The sequence below is a fragment of the Podarcis bocagei genome (genome assembly GCF_964188305.1).
Source record: "Podarcis bocagei genome assembly, chromosome: 2".
Classification (NCBI taxonomy): Eukaryota; Metazoa; Chordata; class Lepidosauria; order Squamata; family Lacertidae; genus Podarcis; species Podarcis bocagei.
This window is the reverse complement of record NC_138126.1, coordinates 57,683,244-57,709,961: the sequence shown is the minus strand read 5'-3', so window position 1 is coordinate 57,709,961 and position 26,718 is coordinate 57,683,244. Positions and strand designations below refer to the sequence as shown.

General features: G+C 42.9%; 1 protein-coding gene across 1 annotated transcript in view; it reads right to left on the bottom strand.

The window, feature by feature from the left end:
• The window catches only part of DNAH1 (dynein axonemal heavy chain 1), a 114,556-nt gene extending 92,080 nt beyond the window's left edge, over positions 1-22,476 (bottom strand). Inside the window, exons 1-8 of the mRNA XM_081185195.1 lie at positions 22,309-22,476; positions 10,306-10,513; positions 9,322-9,394; positions 7,637-7,811; positions 6,947-7,103; positions 5,396-5,528; positions 3,249-3,410; positions 1,902-2,154 (exon numbers count right to left, since the gene is read on the bottom strand). Coding sequence (XP_081041321.1) covers positions 1,902-2,154; positions 3,249-3,410; positions 5,396-5,528; positions 6,947-7,103; positions 7,637-7,811; positions 9,322-9,394; positions 10,306-10,497 — 1,145 coding nt within the window. The 5' untranslated portion in view covers positions 10,498-10,513; positions 22,309-22,476. The remainder of the gene's footprint in view (positions 1-1,901; positions 2,155-3,248; positions 3,411-5,395; positions 5,529-6,946; positions 7,104-7,636; positions 7,812-9,321; positions 9,395-10,305; positions 10,514-22,308) is intronic.
• Positions 22,477-26,718: the final 4,242 nt, after the last annotated feature.

Sequence of the window (26,718 nt, the reverse complement as noted above, 5' to 3'; positions counted from 1 at the left end):
CAAGTTTCAATAGCCTTATAACCCTAAGAGTTATCTCCTCAGCTTTTAGTCTTTACATGATTTGCCCCAATGGTAAATTATCATATGCCCAATGGAGATATTAGTTTGTACAGGGCCAGCTCTCTAGCTATTATTATTATTACTATTATCACAATTTCATATTATTGTCTCTAACTTCTGGAACCAGGATATATTTTCTGGTCTTGGAGCTATTCACAGATAGTCTTTAGCCTTCTTCAAAAACTAATTTTATTGCATTTCTGTATCTGACTGAGGAAAAAGCTTTCACAGTTCAGTGAGATGAACTGATATATCAATGATACCACTGGCTGATGATTCATCTAGCTCAAAGCGTCTCAAATCTTCCAAGCCATGGAGTCTGTAGCAGTGCTACAGACTTGACGGCAACCTTGTCAGAATTACTTTGTTTTTTACTAGAACCTCTACCAACCAAAGTCACACGCAAAAGAAATGCAGACAGTATTAAATACATGGGCCCCTCTGAGCACATCCTGAGCCTAGGAATTTGTTTTCCATACCAGAAATGAACTTAGTTCCTAGGCCTTTCTCACAGATGTCCATTCCTGGTTAGCTTTTTTTCAATTCAGCATCCTAACTTAGGCAGGGGGAAATAGATTGTCATTGCTATGGTGAAACAATTGGAAATCAGCCATCCTTGCAGTGATCTCCTCCTAGTGGTGCAGCAATAAAACTGCTAGCATATTTGCAATGCTAAGCAGGGTCTGGTAAGGTTTCAAATTGGATGGGCGTCTAGATGTTGAAATTCCTGCATTACAGGGAACTGGACCAGATGGCCCTCAGGGTCCCTTCCAACTCTACGATTCTATGATCTACCTTGTACCCACTCAAGACCCTGTGCCATGCTCACCTGATTTCCAGTTGAAATATCTCCCACACTCCCCTTCACTTACCATTATCTAATCTTTGAAGATACACAAGCAGTTGTTAAGAAAGGGAAGAGCAGCACCTGATCAGGAAGAAGCTCTCAGTGAATCACACGAAGGGGCTCTAATACCCACACTAAAAAGATCTCTACATTTCACCAGCTAGTTTCTGGAAGAGCTGCAACTTAGTATCTCAAATACCACAAGTTAGATCAGTGCTCCTTAAAGTCTTCAGACACTGAAAGACTGCACCATACATCTATGGTGGTTTTACTGAATGGGACCACAGCACAGCACAGCACAGCCTGGTGTAATTGCATCTGAATTGCATCAAATTAACTGCAGGTGTCTGCCCTGCTTGTGTTTACTGGTTTCCTCCTTAGTTTTTTATGTCTGCCTCTGAAAAAGCACAATTCCTGTTGGGATACTGCCAGGGAGATAAAGTCCATCATGGCCCCAAGCCGTCTGCCGGACGATCCATCGATCTCTGGTAGGCATGCAGTATCATCAATTTAGCGACATGAGTTTCTAGGAAATATCTTGCCACATTCCAGAGCTCATGCACACTCTTATCAGCAGATAATGCACAGCAAAAGTCGCACCCAGGAGAGCATCATTTACAAGCTTTATTCAGCGTTGATCAGAACAAAGAAAGACATGACTGCCTGCGTCAGTGTCTCCGACAGAGAGAGAAACGAAAGCAACAGAAAACATAAACATCCTGTGAACAGGAAATACGCAGGCTGTGACACAAACATCCTGCTCCCTTTTAAGGTGGAATGGAAATATCCTAACAATTCCCAGGGTGTGCAGAAACATGCAGAAACAGAAGAAGTATGAAAGAAAGATCAGGAAATGTGATGAGAAGAAAAGGGTGTGAGGGAATGACAATGATGGAGTTACCCTGCCACCCAGGTGGCTAGGCCTCCCTTGTCATAAACAAGGTGTTAAAACCACAAACATGTTTTCAGTATGAAGGACTGTTGCAATACTTACATACTCCCTTTCCTCAGACGTGAAGTTTCCATTGCCATCTGCTTCATCCGCTGCAAACTCTTTTCTTCAATGGTTTGCATTCCATCCAGAGGCATGCAGTCAACATACAGGTTATACAACAATAGTGCTTGTGTTTTCTTCCTCATGTCATTGGCAGAAATCACTCGCTCCGCAAGAACCCGGGGGTCCTCAGCGAGAAAAAGCAAACGGACACGGGGCACCCAATACTGACAGGGCATTAGTGGAGCTCTCCCTGGGGAGAAATTAGAAAAGAATGTGAACACACTGGGGCCATAAAAATAGATTGCAGAAACCAGGTGCCAAAATTATCTAATGAGTCTATGACCAAGCTAGTGTCAAGCTGAGAGTTCCGTGGCAGAAAAGAGAATGATGAGTAATAGAATCCAAATGTCACTGTATCCAACTAGATGAGACAGGAGGGATATGTGTGACTGTATCTTCCACTATAAAAAAATTCCTTCCAGTAGCACCTTAAAGACCAACTAAGTTAGTTCTTGGTATGAGCTTTCGTGTGCATGCACACTTCTTCAGATACACTGTATCTTCCACTGTATTTTCAAAAGTTAAAGGCAGATGGGAGTGTGGGGAGAGGGAATAATTTCCTTCACACTGTTTTCCTAATCTAAACTGCCCTCTCCCCCACCAACAGCAGTTAATCATGTGGAGGAAACCATGTGATCATCATATGGAACTTAATAGGACAAAGAGTGGCTGTGGTGGGGCTGGGAGCTGAAATTTAGATCATGAACGCAGCATAAGGGAAGGTGCTATGTCTCCTCCTCCCAGTACCAGAGTCCCAATCTGATTGCTCAATTATTCCTCACCCCCAATGGTGACCACTGGCTTTTTTTAAGTGGGAGATATGATCACGGGTCCCCTGTTGTCTCATCTAATTGTGACCCTCCAAAACTAGGCCATACCAAATTCTGTGGGACTTATTTCCAAGGAAACATGCACATGATCAGGTTCCGAGTGATGGAGTGATGAGAATGGAGGTCCTTTTACAAATAATCCTGAATTTGTCCACATAATGCCAAGGTTGCAGGTTCAGTCCCCATATGGGAACCTGCATATTGCTGCATTACAGCCGGTTGGACTAGATGATCCTCAGGGTCCCTTCCAACTCTAGAAGTCTATGATCCACCTCTATGAATCCTCAAAGGATTGTCAGGAAAAAGAAAATATTCCATGGTTGATTATTAAACAGGCAGAAAGATGCATCACAATCCAAGACATTCGTGAATCAAAGGCAGCTAACTGAGTATAGAGATGTTCTTGATATTAACTTCTTCCCTGTAATCCAATAAAAAATAAATCAATGCCCACCTTCTTCAGTCATTCCTCCATTAAGTACACGTTTCCCTTGTGCATCCCGGACTAGGCCCAGGCTGTTTGTCTTATGAACCAAGTAAAATTTTGTCTCTTCATCATAATCCAGAACACCAACATCTATCCACTTATAGATCAGTTTGCGACTTTTGGGATCCTCTGAGATATGAATGACAGACAGGGAATCACATTTTCACAATTGTTTTGGTTAAAATAGGCAGAACTACTATAATTTATTATAATAATAACTTATTATTTATATCCCACCCTTCTGACTGTGTTTCCCCAGCCACTCTGGGCGGCTTCCAACAGAAGGTTAAAAATACATTAAAACACCAGTCATTAAAAACTTCCCTAAACAGGGCTGCCTTCAGATGTCTTCTAAATTTAGATAGTTGTTAATTTCTTTGACATCTGATGGGAGGGCATTCCACAGGGCCGGCACCACTACTGAGAAGGATCTCAGTGTCTGGGCAGAACGATGGGGGTGGAGACGCTCCTTCAGGTATACTGGGCCGAAGCCGTTTAGGGCTTTAAAGGTCAATACCAACACTTTGAATTGTGCTTGGAAACGTACTGGGAACCAATGTAGGTCTTTCAAGACTGGTGTTATGTGGTCTCGGCGGCCATTCCCAGTCACCAGTCTGGCTGCCACATTCTGGAATAGTTGTAGTTTCCGGGTCACCTTCAAAGGTAGCCCCACATAGATCACATTGCAGTAGTCCAAGGGGGGATAACTAGAGCATGCATCACTCTGGCGAGACAGTCTGCGGGCAGGTAGGGTCTCAAGCTGCATACCAAATGGTGCTGGTAGACAGCTGCCCTGGACACAGAACTAACCTGTGCCTCCATGGACAGCTGTGAGTCCAAAATGACTCCCAGGCTGCACACCTGCTCCTTCAGGGGCACAGTTACCCCATTCAGGACCAGGGAGTCCCCCACACCTGCCTGTCGCCTGTCCCCCCAAAACAGTACTTCTGTCTTGTCAGGATTCAACCTCAATCCGTTAGCCACTATCCATCCTCCAACCGCCTCCAGGCACTCACATAATGCAGATATGTTGTTAGGCGCATGTTCTAACTGAAGTGGTCAACTTACAGGACTTAATTTTTAGGCTAAAATCACCTGTCATTTGTGTTAGATTATAGAAGAATTGCAAGGGACGTGGGTGGTGCTGTAGGTTAAACCACAGAGCCTAGGACTTGCTGATCAGAAGGTTGGCGGTTTGAATCCCCGTGACGGGGTAAGCTCCTGTTGCTCGGTCCCTGCTCCTGCCAACCTAGCAGTTCGAAAGCACGTCAAAGTGCAAGTAGATAAATAGGTACCACTCCGGCGGGAAGGTAAACGGCGTTTCCGTGCGCTGCTCTGGTTCGCCAGAAGCGGCATAGTCATGCTGGCCACATGACCCGGAAGCTGTACGCCGGCTCCCTCGGCCAATAAAGCGAGATGAGTGCCGCAACCCCAGAGTCAGTCACGACTGGACCTAATGGTCAGGGATCCCTTTACCTTTTATAGAAGAATTGCAATCACTCCACACATTTTGAAAAATTAACTCACAAGAATATCACATTGTACACCCAGATACAGAGGCATTAAAAATCAGACACCATGTCTAAAAATTATGGCTTATAAGGTACTAGTTTAGTTCCACTCACATGAAACATTATGCTAGTGTCAACAGCCTGACTCCCACGAATTTCAGCAGAAATAAAATACACTTAACTGTTAACTGAAGCAAAGTACCGTATTTTTCCATGTATAAGACTATATATTTTCCCTGTTTTTTCAAGTTTAAAAATGGGGGTCGTCTTATACACGGATAGTGCATAGGGGGGATTTCTTTACTTGGAGTCCCAAAAAATAGGGGTCGCGTTATACACAGAGGCATGTTATACACGGAAAAATATGGTAATTAAAAACATTAATTTCTAAGTTTCATTGGTAGGGATTCATAGAGCCACTCGGGGTAGGGTGAGGCCTTAGAATATATGCAAAATGCAAGAAAACATTGTATGTTTTGATCTGCTATACTTCAAAACAAAAATACTTGGAGAGAGAAAAGCATGGTTCTCATGTATTCAATTATTATTTTGTAATCTTTGTAATAAATGAAATAACTCAGCTGCATCATATCTATGCTTTACCATGCCCAAGCTCATCATCTGTCGGCAGGAGTGCTTTTCCTGGGATAGGTTTCCGGTCTTCAGATTCAGGTTCCACACCCAACAAAAGCCACTCTTCTGGAGTCCGGCAATCATACTCTTCATTATCAAAAATCTAAGCAAGCAAGAAGTGAGAAATCAATCCTTCACCAAAGTCAATAGCTGACTTGGAATCCTGACATCTCTTTGCATATCCAAGTACTTCTGCACATGCACCACGGCTCTGCTTGTTCTGACAGCAGCTTGTCCTGCTGCAAGAGTGTAAGGTCTGCCAAGCTTCTATAATGACTTGGGGAAGGGAGCATGAAGGCCATGGGGTGAGGAGCACTGATATATGTGTGTTTATAAATGCCTCTGGTTGCTCTTTGGATCCTGCCTAATATCTTGTAGGAGGTTTCTGCTTCTTGTACATCTTGTTGGATCAAAACCCAAACATCAATCTCATGTTTTCAAAACATATTGTTATAGAAATAGAGGGGATCTCCCTAAACACTAGGAACATATAAATACTAGGATTTTGGTTGGGAAATGGATTTAAAAACTAACTGCAGAGCTGTGCCAGAGAGGGAATTCCTGGACTGCCTTATGCAAACCAGCCTGGCTGGCTGGTTGAGGGAAGGGCAGACCTGTTAGCATTACAGTAAAGAGCAGGGGTAGGCAACCTAAGGCCCATGGGCCACAAGTGGCCCACGGGGGTCGTTTAACCAGCCCATGAGTCGCCCCTGAACTGAGCCGCCCACTTGGCAAGTCCCCACGCACTGCACTAAACTGGCGCAGTGCGGGGACTCACTTCCGCCGACACCGGAAATCGCGGACACTCATGATCTGTCCCACGGAGGGATCTCTGCTGGAGTGAACCGGCTCAGGCAAGGAAAACCTTGCTGACCTCTGGTAAAGAGCCATTGAGGGTCCTGCCCCAGGTGTGACCAGAGACTGGAGATTTGGAAGGTTGCCACGGTAACTGCTCTGGGGGAGGGCAAGGGGCTTCTGGGAAGAAGGGGGAAGACAGCTGAGATCCATATTTGTGGGAGAGACTAAAAGTTACCTGCAATGCTTTGAGCCATGCTGTAAATTATTGTTATTATCTGGACTCCCTCCATGCAGACTGAAGGTGCAAATAGGCGAATAAACCCTATTTCTTGAAGCACAACTGTCTCTGCTGTGCCTTCTATTCTCCAAAGGGACACTGACCCTGTATGTATGCCTGCAACCCTGTGCGCTCTCTTGTTACTGCTTGGCAAAGATCGGGGCAGGCACCAGGCTTTTGTAACACTATTCAGCTTCTTTTAAGTACCATTAATGTTGCCACATCCACTCCCCACCTCCCACCCCACCCCAGTGCCCTGGTTATTTTTAATCCAATGTTAAGACATAATGCACAGCAGCAATTTCCAAATGGTAATTAGATATCCATAGAGACACACAGATTATTTAATGGAAAGTCATCATCAAATGCAATTGCTGGGTCAACTTTGTAAAAGGCTTGGGAATCCCTGAAGTAGATCACATGCAACACTGAATCCCGTATCTTACCTGTAATGGGAGATAGACGGGGAAAAGAGGGTCGTTCTTCTGCTCAATAGTTGGCATATTGTCAGGGTCCTGGTGTCTTGGCATCAATTCATTGGAATCTATCCCTGCCATTTCTAAGAGCTGAGTGATATCCAGGCTGAGATATAATCGTCTCAACCTGGTTAAATAATAAGATTAAACAGTTCATATTTACAGGAAACCTGATTCAATTGTTGTTAATCTGTTTCAGGGACTGACTAATAAAGTAAATTGAGTAATACAGTGTAGTAAAGAGACATGCCAAAACTATATGCTTTGGGGCAGTCCAATACTCCAATGTTGTCAGAGATGGTACCTGATTCAAAAGCTCCTCTGTTATTCTGAAAACCATTCCAAATCAGCCTGTAGATTTTTGTCCATGGAGCCTCAGGCTGAGGTTCTGTGAGAAAAGCTAACGTGTGTAGCCCAATCGTATGAATTTGGCACTCCAAAGCCCACTGAAATCAGAGAAACGTATCTACCTCTCTGAAGGATTTCCATCTTACAACCTGAACCTATGCAGGGCTAGAGGAGCCTAAGCCCACCCATTTCAATAGTTTTAGTGTAGGCTCGCGTAACTCTCTGTATAGAAATCTAGAGCTGCACATCCAAATGCAAAGGTCCTTGCCTGTGTTGTACGCAAGCCCTTTGTAATTTCCTGGCACTGATTACCTCTCGATCGCTATCTTCCGAGGGCACTGTCCTGGAATCACCTCAAAGGGAACTTGTACTTTTGGCTTATATGATTGCAATGGAAAGTCCGTCTCTTTGATTATTTCTGTAGTTGGTCCAATTTGCTGGGCATTCAAAATAGACTCAATATTCTCAGGAGTTTCAAATGTTGTGACTGGTAAGAAACAAGATTAAGAAAACAAAAACATTTTTTTAAAAATATGTGGTTACTGTAAGAGTCCCAATCCCAGACTTATCTGGGAGTCTGGCTGAAGTGACCACTATAGCAGCGAAGGCACTGCCTAAGCCACTGAAAACAGCAGATTGGTGGAATCTGCCCAGAGAAAGCTGCATGCACATTGCAAAAACTGCTCCCACCCTGCAAAGGACAGAATTTGTGGTGATTTCCAATGCTTGGGGGCCCAGCTCTGGGAAATTTCCCTCTCTTCCACCCACCCAGATTAAAGAACAATAGTGTAACTCAGAGGTTGGCAAGGCTTACCGGGCATGGGCTGGATCACTCCCATGGAGATCGTCCGTGGGCCGGGTCAGCGCAGCATGACGCCAGAAATCGTGTCTGCGCATGTCTGCGGTGCTGGAAATCGCTTTTCTGCATGCCCAGATGCCAGAAATCACACCTGCGCAGAAGCGATTTCTGGTGCCGTGGACATGCGCAGACACGATTTTTGAATGATATGAATCAGAACCATGCGGCGATTTCTGGACCATCTGCAGGCCGGATCCAGAACCCATTTGGCCTTAGGTTGCCAACCTGTGGTGTAAATCCATATGTGATGAGATCTTTCATATTTTCCACTTCCATTGAAGTAACGGGAATGGGTTTATCTATTTTACTTATCTTCCGTTTAATGTTATTTATCTGTGCTTTGTATTTAGTCTAATTTATTTTGTAACTTTTGCCAGTTTCATGGTGAAATCAGCAGTTATGAAACCCAGGGACAAGTGAAGAGGAAACAGTTATCATCCAACCCATCTTGGAGAAGTGAAAATGTTTGTTATGCATATATGCATAATGCTAAACATGCACTGAGAAATGTTGGTTCCTCCTGTGTCACACTATGCTCAAATCTTCACTCATTCATGAAGTACGTATCTCAGCAGGAGAGCATGCAGAGGTCCCAGGTTCAATCCCTGACATCTCTAGGTATGGCTGGGAAGACTAGCACCTGGAGCCTTAGAGAGCTGCTGTTAGGCAGTATGAGCAATTCTCAATTAGATGGACTCCTGGTCTGACTCAGTATGAAACAGCTTCCTATGTTCCTAAGCTCACAGGGTGACCTTGGGTCAATCACTTTCTCTCAGCCTACCTCACAGGGTAAATGTACCTGTACTATCTCCCATATCCCCCAAACAAAAGATGTTCTCCCCTCCCTTTCATTTTCAAGCTCCTTGAACAAGCCCAGCTATTGGGTCTTCTCAATTTTCTGATCCCTTCAGCATGGCTCCCACCCACTTGACTGGGGCACGGCTGCTAGTCCACTTGTCTGTAAATCCACAGATATTTATTCTGCCCTGACTTCGCTTGACCGTTCTGTTCCTTTTGGCGCCATCAATGATCATTCATACTCTTCAAAGTTCACATTTCCCCCCAGTTACAGGAGATCAACTTTCTTCCAATTTCCTAGGGAGGAAAGTGATGATAACAGCCTTTTCTGTGTGCTTACCTTTTGGCGTGTGATCCTCATGCTCTGACTGTTTCAGTAAGTCCCTGTATACATTCGGACCTGCACTCACATCCTGAAATTTAATATAATAAGGATTACAAAGAGACAGTACAGAAACATGTATAGAATTCGATGAGCAAACAAGAATTGGTCGTATACAGAGAGAGAGAAAAGAAAAAGCAAGCTATGATCTGATGAGCTAGTTTTCATAATAGCAATCAGACTGCAAAGAATGAGATATGACATCTCACGGTACATCCAGTGGCCTGTGCAATTCCCTGAGATTCTCAACATTAATTAAAAGACAAACACATTCCCAGCCTCTACAGCTGAAGAGAAAATGTGTTAGTAATTAAGGGTTAAGAAGTATAATAAATCTGGAGAAGCCTCCAGTAATCATCGAGTGGAATTCCTTCCCTCATCTTAGTACCACTATAAATAAACTGGCAGCGATCTACCATTGGATTGACCAGAGTTGTTGAGCTTTTTTGGGGAGGGGTGAGCGATCAAACAGTTGGACAGGCATGATATAAACCAATCTCCACTCATTTTTCTACAAGTCTCAACCCTCTTTTCCTGTTCTAAAAGAGAAAGAAAGAAAGAAATTGAAACTCTTCACCTTTTGAAAAAGCCAATAAACTGAAGCATGAGGGGTACCATTAAGAGAAAGCCATTTCACTTCCTAAAAACACCTGAGATACTATCGAAAAGGACTTTCTATTTTCATGAAAATCACCCAACTCCTCAAAGCTCTAAAATGTATTAAGAGGAGAAATAAATAAAAATAACATTCCTACCTTCCTATGACATGAAAAACAGCTTTAGAGGAAAGAAAGAGCAGAGATGGGGCAGAAAACAGAAATGGAACTTCAAAATATATTTTCTTAAAATACATTTATCTATCTCTCATTCTAACAGCAGTTTGTGTCATTTATATTTCAACTGTCTACAGACCAATGATAGACAGAGGTTCTATTCACTTACCCCCAAGAGATCTAAAGCTCCTGGTGTAAGGACATCTGAGTAAAATCCCCTTTCTTTTATCGGTGGGTACTTCTTACTGCCCGACGAGGTTTTGCTGGTTCCCGGAAGGCTATCTGAACCCTGGCTACTGGGGTAAGGGGGATAGGGACTCCTTCCCAATGACTCCGTCAGTTCCTTCTTGACTTTATCCATCCTGCTCTTTGATCTCCTAGGGGTAGGAAGGAATTGTGAGGCTGTTCTTCACATCATAAAGAGGAAACAAATTATTAATAAAAGCTCTGTATCCCAGAACTTCCAATTTTCAGGGCAACTTACTAATCAGATGAAGTAATTAAAAGGCTCATATACATGCTACAAATCATGTTTAGTGCTTGAATTGCATAATGAAGGGGACTGGGGTCTGTTGAAACATGGAAGCCATGAACTCAACTCAGAACTGTCCACATCAGATCTCAGGTGGATGGGGGCTAGTTAATCAAAGATGTGATAATACACTTATAGAGATTCTCCTCTCCAGACCTGAAAAAGATTTTGGGAAGGGAACCACAGGCACTGTAAACTTAAACTGTAATAATGCAGAATATGGATGTAATCTGCCTGAAAAAGGTTCTCCCAACCAAGACTAAAACATTGGAGATTCACTGTGGCTCAAGCTCACTTTATAAATGCTAACCCAACTGAAAATCATCTCACACTTCAAAGCTTTATCCTTGGTATGACCTGTATACCCCATTCATCTATTAAAGAGCTGTCCATTCTGAATCATCTAATCCGTTTGACTCCAACAGTGGTCAACCAGATTTCTCCTAACAATCATATTAATCTGTCAAAATGCATGGCCGACATGCATCCAATTTGGAGTGAGACACACTTAAACCTGTTGAAATCAATTAGCTTAAGCCTGTTTCATAGAGCAGTCCTACTTTGGTTTGGAAAAGAGTGAAGCGGTGGTTTTACTGGCACATCCCAAGCCCTGCTGCTGGCTCATGCTGGCTTGGGCAGGTAGGGGCGATTCTGTTGATGGTATTGCTATGTCATCTCCAGACTGGCATGGCTGAGGTGGCTCAAGCGTGGGGGGCCCTTGGGGAATCCATGAGGCCTTGGATCTAAGAGATCCAAAGCCATTGGCACCAGGCGCCTGATGTATTTCACTTTTGACCTTTCTGCTTGCTACTGCCAATGAGAGACCTTTCCTCCCACTAGGGCACAGCTGAAGCTCCGCTGAAGAAAAATCTCTAGTCCCACCAGCAGCTGTTCTCCTCCCTTCTCTTTTAATGATCTGATATATTTTATATTCTGTAATTTTCTTAATTTGTGGTTGGTGGACTGTAAATAAGCTATATTTGTATTTGTCTCATTGTACCCACCCATCAACATCTTAGGGTTAGGATTGTGCTGTATGTTGGATCTAGGCTATTTAAGCTTTGACCATAAGTCAGTAATTGTATTGTTACAATATTAAATGAGAAAGAAATACTTTCCATAATAAAATGGATCCCACAACATAATGGAATCAAGTTATACCCAGATCTAATTAAAGACAAAACAAAGAGCCAGTGTGGTGTAGTGGTTAAGAGCGGTAGTCTCGTAATCTGGGGAACTGGGTTCGCGTCTCCGCTCCTCCACATGCAGCTGCTGGGTGACCTTGGGCCAGTCACACTTCTTTGAAGTCTCTCAGCCTCACTCACCTCACAGAGTGTTTGTTGTGGGGGAGGAAGGGAAAGGAGAATGTTAGCCGCTTTGAGACTCCTGAAGGGGAGTGAAAGGCGGAATATCAAATCCAAACTCTTCTTCTTCTTTACAAAAAAAAACAAAACCCTGGTTATCTTACCATCGCATAAACCATAAAGAACACTAGGATTCTTTAAAAAACAAAACTTCAAAATAGAATAAATGTGAAGTGTTTGGTTTCAGCTTCTTCACTAATTAAAATAAATTCAGAAAATGGCTGCAGGAGTCTTTTTGTTTAATTGTCTGGTTGTTCCTTTTTTCCTGGGTGATCTCCTCTCACAATTTCTATTCAGCTGTCAGGTTAAATGCAAGCACAAGCAATTATAATGAGCCTGGGTATCCAAGCTATATAAAGATACTTATGTAAATGAGGGTGTTAATTAAGGGCTGCCCTCAGCATTCTGGCAAGAGGCTACTGCAGTCTTTTGTTGTGCAAAATCTGGCCCCCAAAGCTATTCTTTATGTGCCCAACCTAACCTCTCACAGCAAGATCTTTCCTGATTGGCTGCGACTACCACACATGGATGGCCGCAACATAGTGGGACGGCACCAGCGAATAAGGTTTGGTGATCAGTGACTGAGCAGATGCTGTCTCTTAATTATGAAGGTGAAATGGCAATAAAAACCAAGACACGAGCAAAATCTACATACCTTAGAGGGGGTCAGCCTACTCTGTTTTGTGCTGGCTCAGCAAGTTAGCACTTTCATGAAGTAACTGCCACAATATACTTTTTCCTCTAAAGGGCCTTCTTAAAAAGTGGCTTTCTTTTCTAAGTTGTAGCCATAATAGTTCTCCTTCATTTAACAGAAAGAGAGCTGGCACAAGGCCTTCACAATTTGAAAAACAACAACAAACAGAACACTCTTGAAATGTCATGTCATGGTTAGGAGAAGAAAAATGAGCACTTCCTGGTCTTTGGCATATTGCTTGTTAAAAGGATGTAGAAGCACTGCCCTGTTGCAGGGGTACAGCACCAGAACCACCACTACTGAAACTAGATAAATACAGAAATAAATAATAATAATTGGCCTGGACATAGAAGGAGCAACTGTGCCTCTCTTCTCTAGTGATGCTTCAGTTGCAGGACTCCACGCCACCCTGCTTTAACAACAATGAACTAAAACGGGTAAGGAGATAATATTTTCCCAGCAGAGATATTTGGGCTTGAAATCTGGGAAGATGTCATTTACGCAAAGGAACTATTACTTAGGGAGGGGGTGGGTTTTCCCATGACAAATTTACAACAATTACACATTAATTTATAACAATTATGCTTAAAAACAACAACTAATACTCAGGCCCTTATTTTTCAATTTTTAAACTAATGTTTCCCAAACTTGTAACCACTGAGGTTCCACTTATTTTCTGTATTAAAGTGGGAGAAATACTTTGCCTTAGATATGAAAATATGTAGTTTTAGCATATTAAAATATTAACTACACACAGGAAGCTGTTTACTAAGCCAGTAGCACCTTAAAGACCAACTAAGTTAGTTCTTGGTATGAGCTTTCGTGTGCATGCACACTTCTTCAGATACACTGAAACAGAAGTTGCCAGATCCTTCTATATAGTGAGAAGGTGGGGAGGGGTATTACTCAGAAGGGTGGTGGGAATGGGAGATTGGCAGATAGCTGAGATGAGCCTGTTGACGACTCTTAACGACTGTAATAGGTCTTACAGGAAAAGGCAAGGGGTGAGAAGGTGAGAAATGGCTTAGTCGTGTATAATGAGATAAGAATCCAATGTCTCTGTTCAGTTGCAATTCAGACTGGAAAGAGAAGATGCTGAATTGCAACTCATTACCAAACTTAAAACCAAGGAGAGACCTGGTCTGAACAGAGATAAGAATCCAATGTCTCTGTTCAGTTGCAATTCAGACTGGAAAGAGAAGCTGCTGAATTGCAACTCATTACCAAACTTAAAACCAAGGAGAGACCTGGTCTGAACAGAGACATTGGATTCTTATCTCATTATACATGACTAAGCCATTTCTCACCTTCTCACCCCTTGCCTTTTCCTGTAAGACCTATTACAGTCGTTAAGAGTCGTCAACAAGCTCATCTCAGCTATCTGCCAATCTCCCATTCCCACCACCCTTCTGAGTAATACCCCTCCCCACCTTCTCACTATATAGAAGGATCTGGCAACTTCTGTTTCAGTGTATCTGAAGAAGTGTGCATGCACACGAAAGCTCATACCAAGAACTAACTTAGTTGGTCTTTAAGGTGCTACTGGAAGGAATTTTTTTTATTTTGACTATGGCAGACCAACACGGCTACCTATCTGTTACTAAGCCAGGCAGTTGGCCATTGAACTATGTAATGTTTAGAAGATATCTGAAGGCAGTCCTGTATCAGGAAGTTTTTAATGTTTGATATTTTACTATGCTTTATTTATATATGTTGTAAGTCACCCAGAGTGGCTGAGGAAACCCAGCCAGATGGGCAGGGTATAAATAAGAAAATGATGATGATCATCATCATCTAGCTGAATATTGTCTACATTGACTGGAAGGGGCGCTCCATGGTTTCAGAGGAGTCTTTCCTAGCCCCACTTGCAGGGACTGAACCTGAGACATTTTGCACACCACAGCTAAGCATTTCCACCTGAGGTGCTATTCTGCATGTGCCTCCAGTAGGAAACAACCATGGGCCACCACCTGAGGGTGGGTGACCCAGCTGCATCTCTGCATCAGGAGTGATCAGTTGATCCAGTTACACTTAGAGGTACACAGTATGGCAGCTACTGTTATACAGTAATCAGTTCCGTCTAATGCACACATTGCTGCAGTATTCAACATCAAAATCTATAGTGTGTGTGTATGTAAGATAGATATAGATAGATAGATAGATAGATAGATAGATATATACCATGGTGTCAGACATGATGTACAGGCGTCCTGAAGCTACAGCCCTGCATGAGGTGTGAATTACTGCTTTTTGTCTCTGTGGGAAGTCAGCTCTGTAGCCTAATGACAACACTGCCAATATCACCACAATTTGCTATTTCAGTACTTATCTAATCATATGTGAAAGAAATAGGGCAATCACACTTATGAATTTCTGCATATCCACTCCAGGCAGAATATGTGTGTTACAGAACCTGATTATCTTAAGGTCAATTTGGGGACCAACATATTCAGTCTTCTCAGTCTCATCTTTATGTATTGCATCGGAACAACAATGTAAGCTAAAAGATATTTTGGTCCAAAGGACTGTGTTGGTTACTTGCCTATACAAAGAAACAACAACTCTCAGGTTCTGATGTGTTCTTGACTTCTAATGCAGACTAAGAAGAATTTGAATCTGGACCATGGAGGTAAAAGAATTACCATCCATCCTTAAATGCTGCACTGGGCCACCCTAAGGTGCTGCTGCACCCTGCAAATAAATTACCGTATTTTTCGCTCTATAACACGCACCAGACCATAACACGCACGTAGTTTTTAGAGGAGGAAAATCCGTAGGCATGCCACCCGTAGGCATTCCCTCCATAACACGCACAGACATTTCCCCTTACTTTTTAGGAGGAAAAAAGTGAGTGTTATGGTGCAAAAAATACAGTAATTGAGGAATGAAAGGCTCCTAAAACACCAGGTATTAGGTGATACACAACTGGGAAGGGACTGAAGCTCAGTTGCAGATGGAAGCTCACAGGTTCAGTCCCTGACATCTCCAGTTAAAAAAGGTTCAGGGTTATGTGAAAGACCCTTCTCTGCCTGAGACCCTGGATAGCCACTGTCATTACATTGTAGTAGACATCACTGTGCTAGATGAACAAATAGTCTGACCTGGAATAGGGCAGCTTTCTGTTATTCGCTGCTCTAGAAAGCCCTCTTCCAATCAGCTCTGTGTGATTCGATCAATCACTCCAGAAATAGAGATGCAACTAGGTCTTCTCAGTACATACACATTCAATGTAAAAGGCACATGAATAATCATCCATTTGATGATCTTCAAGAGCTCTGCAAGCATTTGATGTGGAAATATTCTCTTTGTGAAATTCATAATGTTTGAAGCAGCCCTTAAAACAGTAGAGGACATCTACATAATTGTTTATTATTTGGGGTTAAGGTGAGTCAGCCGTGGGACTAGGTCTCTGAACAATGGAGTACAGGGAAGTAAGGAGGGGTTACATTTGCTCCGTTCTGTGACTGAAGTAGACTCACCCCCACAACCCTCTCTTTATGGCCAACCCAGCAAGTGCATGTTTAGCAAACAGACACACATCTGGTTTGGCCCTCACCTAGTGATTTCGTAGAGCTTAAAGACTAAAATCTTACTTAATTTGTATTTTATCTCTGGTTCTGCCATTTGTCAAGTCCCTCTGACTTTTTAAAGCCATCTGGAAAAAACGGTTTTTTAAATAATCTCTTTTATGAGTTGATTTGACATCTCATTTATATATCTATGTCCACAGTATGGGACAAAAACACAAATGAGGCAACCAAAATATAGGGCCACAGCTGGCAGAATCACGGTCTTCTATCATATAATGAGGAATTGGGGCTTATAGTTAGAAAATAGTTCAACAGAACTGATTTGAAACCTCTGTGTAGGAGATGTACAATTGATAATGGTTCATGCTGAATTTGGGAATGTACAGATAAGAAATTACTTATTTTGAATAAGCTGAACATTTGATAATAGACTTTAGGATGTTGACAGATGGTGTGATTTTTTCTTTCATAGACTATGCTTTGGTGGTTTTTCTGGAAAGATTTATCAATTTGCACTGCAAGCTTTGGAAAATGGGCTGCTGTCTAGGTGAAAAAGAACATCTAATATTTGCTTTTGTCTAACAGTAGTAGTTATAGTAATACAAATGTCAAAAAACAATCACATTCAATTAACAAAAAACTTCATGGTTCAATATGTTGCATTAAGGGATGTGCATTCAAGCTCCAAAATGCTGGGAAATGGCAGCTTTTAAGGACACATTACCGTATTTTCCCGTGTATAAGACACCCCCTATTTTGGAGGACTAATTAAATTAAAGAGGGAGATTGCGCACAGTTGTTGAGCTTTTTTTTGGGGGGGTGCCTAAGAACTCTCACCCACCTGGACAACAATTCCTATCATACGTGACACAGAAGCAACCTATTGTTTTACCGCTCACAGACAGCACATGCCAATCATACGCCCAATTGCCACAGCAGTGGCCAACTGACAGCAGCCATTGCCACAGCCACCAATCACCCACACTAACGCCGGTGACAATATACTGCTCGCGGCAGCAAACAATCCCCCCTCCCCTCTCTGCACTACGATGTCTAAGATGAGCCCAATTTTTAAACGTTATTTTCACATAATAAAAGTTCATCTTATACACAGAAAAGTATGGTATTTAGGCAATATGGATATGGCATGGTAAGCTATGCTGTGGTTAATTCAAGCTTCACCACTGCTTGGGGTACATACGCTGAGCAGGACAGAGCTGAAGTCCACTGACAGTCGTGAGGGACGGGGAGTGAGCAATTCACCTGTGCATTATGGATTCAACTGAATCTCAACCGCTGGGCAGCTGGTACAGTCATCGGCACTTCGCTGGAGTTCTGTGCAATCACCAAAATCTATCCACCAATTAAAATAAACTCCTGCTCGGTATGCTGATCAAAGGAATGCCCATCTGTCAGATGCACAGGAGGAAGTACTCATACTAAGTCTTGACTATTGTGAAATTGGCACAGTCTTTTCCAGAGTACAGGAAAAGAAAACCTGGCTTGAAAATAATTTACCAAACACCTATTTATTTAACTCTTGAGAATCTGCTCACGAAACCAGCTATGTAGAATGAGGTTTTAAAAAACAAAAACAAAATAGAGTGAGTAAGCCCAAGGGTTGTATCTAAAGTACTGATATGTCTTGGTTTCATTAGAAGAATACCGTAATTTCCACTTGCGCAATGTGACTCCCCGCTCCTTCCTCCCATGCACCCCTTAAATCTGTTCTAGGGGTTTCCCCAGAGACCCTAGAGCAGATCTGGGGAGGGTGTGGGGCATGCATGGGGGAAGTCCTTGATGTAGGGTTGCCACCACAGCTGTTAATCAAGATCTGCTGATCTTTTTGTTTTGTTTTGTTTTGATGGAGCCAGTGCCAGTTAAGATGTGGCAACCCTGCTGCAATCATGATTTTTGAATCCTTGTGAAATCTGCTCCTTCATCAAAGTCCTAAGACAAAGTTCTCCTTACTCAAGGAAAAAGTTATCGGCTTCTTCATTGTGATGAGCAATTCTCTTAATAGAAGGGATGGAAAATAAGAGTTCTTTTCTACTGGTCAACAAATATTAGTTCTTCTTCACATGTGTCATTCTATTGCTTATAAGAATTTCATGCAGTTGAGCTTCAAAACTGATAATGAATATATTGTTGTACACTGGCTTTTTATATAAGTGGGTGGCTTCTAATTATAATATTTTATATGATTGGGCTGCATAATTTTATTTTACACCCAAATCATTTAGTTTTCCTCCATCGCCAAAGAAGAAGGTCAAAGAGTAATCTTTTCCTTACTTAAAGCAGGTTAGTAAATGCTTCCATATTTTATGAAATAAACTATTATCTTATTCAGGGAAAAATTGTTTTTAAAACATTTCACTGACACTAATATTTGCTACTACTGCTGATCATCCATACATTGCAGAAACAAAAACATTCATCAAGATACACAACAAGTTATTCAACGTCTCAAAAGCATATTTTCTGGATAAGTCTGCAACATTATTCAAGGCAAGGACTGTGTAATGGTACCATGCTATAATAGAAATGCTGACACAATATAAATCACGTGTGCCATGATGACAATATCAATTCCTCAGTCAAAGCCACAATTACATATCCAAGACATTGAATAACCACTCATTTTTCTTACTCTCTGGATGAGCTTTTATGCTGTAGCTTCAACTCTTTGATTCAACATTTCAGCCAAATGGGCTAGGAAAACCATTGCTTTTTAAAATAGGGTTCAAAATGACTCAATTGTTTTAACAAGCAAAGAAAAAAATACTTTTAAAAAGCAATCCAAATAACAATAAAAGGCTGAAAGGAGAAACATCAGATTGGCTGACAGATAAATATTTGAGGGAGAATAATATTCTCTGTCTGCTTATGCATTCCTAGTGCCCCATTCATCAGGGGAATAAGCAAGAAGTGGTTGATTTTTTAAAAAAACAAAACCTCTGCGCCTACAACTCCAAATCCTGGTTCTAAATAACATAAACTATTGTGCTAAAGCTCCTGTGATATCACAGAAGATGGTATTTCCCCAAAAGCTAGCCTTAAATATGCTTGAAAGAATATGTGAAAATGGCATCTAGCTTCCCTTAGAGAACCAAAGAGCACAAAGGTTTTCTCTAAATATAAGCCGTGCATGGCTGAATGTACCAGGATTCAATCTCAGAACATGTTTTAATGTCAGGGTTTAGTCCAAGGATACAGAAAGTAGCCACAACGTGGCTTAAAGATATGCCGAGTGAGTTTCTGTCAGTCCTGAGTAACTTTTAACCAGTCCCAAAACATTTGGAATTTGAGAAAATAGCTTTTAGGTGGTACTGAACCCTGAAAACTCTTCTCTCAGATACTATGGACTATGAATTCATACACTATGGTAAAAGATAAAGCATAAATGTTCTGAAACAAAAGCAGGTCCCTGAAGAATTGATTGTATGAATTGTATTGTATGAATACCAATAATTGCATAGAAGATCCCCCTGTCAACATTACCTTTTCAATGAATCAAACTTGTCCATACAGATGTGCAGGGGATTAAGGCAGGGTCAATATAGGCAAAAATAACACTGAACTGTAAACATGAAAACCTGCTGTCAGAAAGTCCTTCCACTTTTCATTCCTAGAGCAAAAACTAAAACAAAAAAATTGCCAGGAAAATTGTAGTTTATGCTCTAGGTATGAGAAACCTAATGAAGGAAGCATAAGAAACAAGCCAAATAAGAAAACAGAATCCCAACATATTATTAACAAACAAACAAAAATAGGATAAATATCACAGGAATGTTTTATCTTCCGTAGTATCTTTATATCTTATATCTCTGATTAATGCCATTTTAAAGCATTTATGATAGCATTATGATAATATGGTCTAAAAACAATATTAGTACAAGAACAGTGCAACTTTCTCCTGTCCCTTTGGGAGTGCTGAAAAAGGCACAAAAATACATGTACAGCACAAATCTATGCAAGTTTACTCAGAACTGTCCCACTGAGCTCAATGTAGCTCACTCCCAGGAAAGTGGGCATGATTGCAGCCTCATTAAGTAGTTATAGACGTATGATTGAATCTCCTATTAAATCAGTGAATATAAAACCATATTTGATTCTAGAGAACCTCATCTAAGTCTTAAACCAATATAGTCTGTTCAAATTTTAAGTACTAACAGAAGACACTCTATATGAAGAAAAAGTTCATATTTAACTGTGTAATCTTTGCTCACAAACTGTTTTAAAGCTTCAAGTGAATTAAAAAAGTATTTCCCACATCCTAAAGTATGCTACTACAGTGCTTTGACAACTTCTCTGTTATAAAAGACTGACCATCATTGGTCCAGTTCCTCCAGCCACTGGAAGAGACTTCCCAAGTCACACCGCCCAACCATCTGATCTGACTTAGGATGCACCTTGCCTAATGAACTCTTTCAGGTGCCACCCTTTCATGAAAATGAAACAATAACACAAAATCTTCAAGGAAAATGATGCCACAACTACCAGAGGAAGCTTAGTTCAATGCCCTATGGCGTGGAGTTTCTGCCCACTGTAATACGTTAAAATACAGGATTCTGACATTTAATTTAAAGGGAGCTGGGACTGCTTCGAAGGGACCACAAGGGTCATCTAGTCCAACCCCATGATGCAGGAATCTTTTGCCCAAAGATGGAAAACTGCATGGTGACATTAAAGTAAAACCCAGCCATTTCACTAGCTAAGATAGGCCAAATCAAAGGCACACTGTTTCCTTGCTGAAATACACCTAGGTGCTTTATTACAGTAGTGTAATGACTTCAGAAACTTCCATAGGAGGATCTTTCAGAGGCCCAGGAATGCCCTTGCTGGCCAGGTCGGGTTAGGTAACTACAGCATCTTCTATCCAACGCATTAGGTTGTAATTGTTCAGCAAATGGATCAGGACCTGTCCTGCTTTCCAGCTCTGGCTGAGTAAATCAGAGAAACATACAAAAGAGGCCTGCTGCATCAGGCCAGTGGCCCATCCATTGCAGCACCCTGTTCTGTCACAGATGCCCATTGGAAGCCCTCAAGCAATGTTCCCCCCAGTGTAGCAATGTTTTCCCCCAGCTTGAATAAGGGCCAACTCCTATGGGCCAAGGGGTCTTCAGTCCACCCCAATAAAATATTTGAGGGGGCTGTCCCCCCTCATTACCATTCAAATGGTGTGTGTGCACCACGTTGTGATTGATTATGCATAGGGCTGCCATGCGTCCAGATCTTCAAAGGTGGAAATGACGTCTGGGGGGAACTTTGGGGTCAACAATTGGGCTCAACAGCTGCAGTCTTCCTAACTTTTAGGGTGTCTTGGTTTTTACTTTTTGAAATATGGCAACCCTAATTATACAAGGGGACGCGGGTGGTGCTGTGGGTTAAACCACAGAGCCTAGGACTTGCTGATCAGATGGTCTGCAGTTCGAATCCCCACAACGGGGTGAGCTCCCATTGCTTGGTCCCTGCTCCTGCCAACCTAGCAGTTCGAAAGCACGTCAAAGTGCAAGTAGATGAATAGGTACCGCTCCAGCGGGAAGGTAAATGGCGTTTCCGTGCACTGCTCTGGCTCGCCAGAAGCGGCCTAGTCATGCTGGCCACATGACCCGGAAGCTGTACGCCGGCTCCCTCGGCCAATAAAGCGAGATGAGCGCCGCAACCCCAGAGTCGGTCACAACTGGACCTAATGGTCAGGGGTCCCTTTACCTTTAATTATGCAAGGCGGAGCTTACCTGCCCCCCCCCCATATTTTATTCAAATTGGCACCCCTGCCAGCTTGTGATTCCAAGCCAAGGCCTCCAGAAGCACAGAGGCTGGGGGAAGCAGGTGCTTCAGCAATGAAGAGCATGAGAAGAGCCGGCCAACTCAGGTGCCGGTGGGACACTTGCAAGCAGGACCCCAGAGCCAAAGCGCGCTCCCTTCTGTGCCTTCCCACCCCTGTTATCCCCGTCCGCCACCCACCCCATCTGGGACACACACACACCCAGGCCTCCCCCGGCTGCCCATTTCCCCCAGTCCCACCCAGTAAGCGCGCAGGTGTACGCACCAACCTGCCCGGCCTCCCCCTCTTCCTGCGCCGGGAAACCGCTTTGGTCTCCAGGCCACAGACGCCGGGGACGGTTGCTAAGGGGACCCAACCATTCCGGACCGCTGCGGGGAGACACGCAGCTGCCTCTTTACCCCAAGCAAGCAGCCTTCTTTGATACTCCCTAGATTCCCCCCCCCCTTCCTCGTCTGACTTCTTCTCGGCATCTCACTTCGCTGCATTCGTCTCTTCCTCCCGCTAGTCTCTCTCCGCGCGCCGCCCCCCACAGCCGAGAATTTGGTTGTGCCCGTAGTGAGCCAACACGCGTCAGCTGCTGAGAGAGGAGAGAGGGAAAAGTTTCCTTTAGTCGGCCGGAAGGTCGCTTGGCTGCCCCGTAGTCTCGAGCCAGTAGTGGGGCGATGAGCAGTGAGGGACCGTACGCTTCGTCCGGTTAGGGAGGTGGGTGCTTGTGTATATAAAGAAGCATAAGCACAGCTAGATGGTGAAATGAGCAAAGTGCACTGAATTCGGGAAAAATCAGAGGAGTTATGTGTGTCCAAGATAACAGTGCGCAGAAGCCCAGGCAAAACCCAGCTGGAAGTGTTTTTGCTTGAAATAAGTGGATATGTTTCTAAGCAAGATGCCTTGTCTCCACAATGCTGCAAAGTTGTCTCCCATTTTTGTTACCGCTATTATTCTTATTATTAATTAAATTTGTAGATCTCAGGAGGGTTATAATGGATTTGGAGCATGTGAGAAGATGGATTAGCTCTGCTCTAGGACTTGCTGATCAGAAGGTCAGCGGTTCGAATCCCCACGACGGGGTGTTGCTTGGTCCCTGCTCCTGCCCACCTAGCAGTTCGAAAGCACGTCAAAGTACAAGTAGATAAATAGGTACCGCTCCAGCGGGAAGGTAAACGATGTTTCCGTGTGCTGCTCTGGTTCGCCAGAAGCGGCTTAGTCATGCTGGCCACATGACCTGGAAGCTGTACGCCGGCTCCCTTGGCCAGTAAAGCGAGATGAGCACTGCAATCCCAAAGTCGGTCACGACTGGACCTAATGGTCAGGGGTCCCTTTACCTTTATGGTTATTGAACAGTGAGCACCCGGGCTGACCTGACCCAACAATTCCCCCCCCCAACAAACCTCACTGCAGCCAACTAAAGATAGCCAACCATACCCCGCCCCCCTCACTACCAAGAAATATGTGAGTATGTGTATGTATACATACCGTATATGTGTGACTGGCATAAAATCCCACAAACATATTAAATGTACCACCACAATCCCCTCTTCCCCTTCTCTCTCTCTCCCTGCTTCTTCTCCCACCTTACTCTGTATAATATCTCACATCAAATGTAAAAAACTTTATGACGGGGGGGGGGAGAGACAACACACATTTTTGTGTGAACCAAGATCTTTAATAAATTAAAAAAACAAAAACTGAGCATCCGACATTCTGCCTGCACTGCCTGGGCTTGGTAAATGATTCTGATACGCCTTGAACTATTTGGCCCGCAGTATTACAGAGGACAAGATGATTGGACAGTGTTCTTGAAGCTACCAACATGAGTTTGAAATTTTTTTACCAGCACCAGTCATGGCAGAAGGTGCAATTGCAGCCTTCAGGCATTAGAGATTATTGGATAATGGTTTGACTGTGATGGGGCCCTGAGGTGATGACTCCCGACCTGGTGAAGGTAGGTATTCTTGCCTTATGCAGGAAGAACTCTTGAGATGCCTTATAGATCAAAAGGGTTTTATTGCACTCCAGATTTTAAAAAAGACAATATAGTATAAATGCAGCAGTGACTGCCTAGAATGGTGTGTGACAATCTGGGGAAACCCGGCCAGATGGGAAGGGTATAAATAAATTATTATTATTATTATTATTATTATTATTATTATTATTATTATTATTATCTGTGTTGGTTGTCAGTGGCAAGTTTTTTGCCTTCAAGCAATACAGTGGTACTTTGGTTTGCATACATTTTGGATTACAAACATTTCAAACCCGGAAGTGCGCGTCCCGGTTTGCAAGCTTTTTTTTGGATTACAATCCATTTTGGGGGGGATTATGAAGATTTTTTTGGGGGGAGGCCCCATTGGCGAAAGCGCACCTTGGGTTATAACCTGTTTTGGTTTACAAACGGACCTCCAGAACGGATTATGGTTGTAAACCAAGGTACCACTGTACTAACAGTAATGGTAATACTTGCCCCACCTTGCCCCAGGCCACAACAGGCTAAGGCACTTTAGGCACAATTCTATACATCCCTACTCTAAAGTAAACCCCACTGAATTTAATTGGACTTCTATGTGAGTGTCATCTACAGGATGGCAGTGTTGTTATGACACTTGTTTGTTTAATTCCAATTTTGAATTGCTTCCTATAAAATATTTCTAAGCACTTTCACATCATCAATAAAATAAATTAAACATCTTCATGAGCTATGCTTTGAAGGTTGGACAAAGTAGATTGGGAATGTAGTATCCATATAAAAAAATGGTAAATCCTATGGAATGTATAATTTGTGTCTGAGAAAACCAACACAGGATTGCTCTGCACATGTCCCTTTTGTTTTGCTTTTTAAAAATAAAAATAATAATAATAATGTTTGCCTTTGTATACAACCCAAAATGTGTCTAAAGGTTCAGCTTTAGTATCAACTGATGCAAATTAGAAAATAATAAGAATTAAGAAACAAAACAAATCCGAGTCTTTTGTGATTTTAACCTAGGCATGGCAGTGTTTGTTAATGAATAGCTTCTGAGACCCACAGTCGGCAGCAAATAGCATTAGTAAATACTGTAAATAGTTTTGATATTCTGATAAACAGGGGCCAGCAGGTTGGCCACAAGGGGGCAGTGGAGATTACCCAATGAACCACAGGCAATGACCATCTTCTGGGACCTCCCGCAGTGGCCATGAATCAGAAAGTGAAGTGCTTGTCTTAACGAAACTTGCAAAGAAGAAAATATCCAGCTTTCCTACAGTGAAAGGGAAGCTGCACCGGAGATCAGGAGTGCAAAAGCGTGTTGTAGGCAAGCATCCTTCCAAGGACTCAGGGTCACTGTTTAGTGCACACTAATGTTGTGATTAGCTCCCCAGTGTCTGATAAGTTTTACCTAGTGTCTGAAACTTTCCGGGTTGAACTGTTGACCTGAACGTTCCCTATGAATCCCGCAAGCATTTCTTTCTACTTAGCAAGAGCATAACGTATAAGAGAATGCGCAATGCCTTTACTTTCTGTAATTTCTCTCAGTTTCAATGCAACCTGAAATAGATTCCCCTCCTGAAAGGTAGTAAAGGATGGTAAGATGAACCCCAGCTGAGTATATTCCCTGTGGAAAACCTAGGTGATTTATTCCAAGGCCCTTCAAAGCCTGAATTCACAGCAAGCCTTCTCTGTCTTTGTGGTTCATCTCATCTAATTTTTACTGTGTGTTTCAAGGCTTGAGACAAAATGCTTCAGTGAGTCAGAAGATTAAAGCATAGAAGTTTAACTAGCAGGGAGTTCAAGAAGCTACTGAGCCATGGCAGACCAGACAGTTTTGTGATTGACAGGCAAATAAGTGTCTGCGCGTTTGATTTGGTCTCCATACCCTTCAGCCTTTACAGAGATCTGAAACGTAATGTCCCACAAGACATGAGCCTCAAGTGGACACTGAAAAGATCCACAAGTACCAACAGGCTGTGGCTATTCATTATTTTTCTCCAAAAGGGACTTTGGTTTCCCCCTTCATTAATAGCCATGCAATTCTACTAAATGAGAGTCTTAAAATAGTTTATTCTGAATTAATACTCTAATAATGGCACCATTGTGGGTCATGACCCAGGGGTAGGGGACCTCTGGCCATAGGCCAAATTAGGGCCAGCATGGCTCCCATTTTGACCCATGAGGCCATTCCCCCCAAAGCACGGCCACATTCCCTACACCTTACATTGTATGTGATGCCAGGGGTGAGAAAGGTAAGACACAGATAGTTCCCTGTAACTTCACCTCACAGTACAATTCAAAGTGTTAATTTTAACTTTCAAAGTTCAACATGCCTGCACAGGAACCTCTATGTGCATAAGAGGCCCTTCTCCAATAGCTGCTGTCATCTGAGATCAAGCAAGGAGCAACCAATAGGCAAGGCCTTTCTAGGCCCAGGGACACGGGTGGCTCTGTGGGTTAAACCACAGAGCCTAGGACTTGCCGATCAAAAGGTTGGCGGTTCGAATCCCCGTGACGGGGTGAGCTCCCGCTGTTCGGTCCCAGCTCCTGCTAACCTAGCAGTTTGAAAGCACATCAATATGCAAGTAGATAAATGGGTACCGCTCCGGCGGGAAGGTAAATGGCATTTCCGTGCGCTGCTCTGGTTCACCAGAAGCGGCTTAGTCACTCTGGCCACATGACCCGGAAGCTGTACGCCGGCTCCCTCGGCC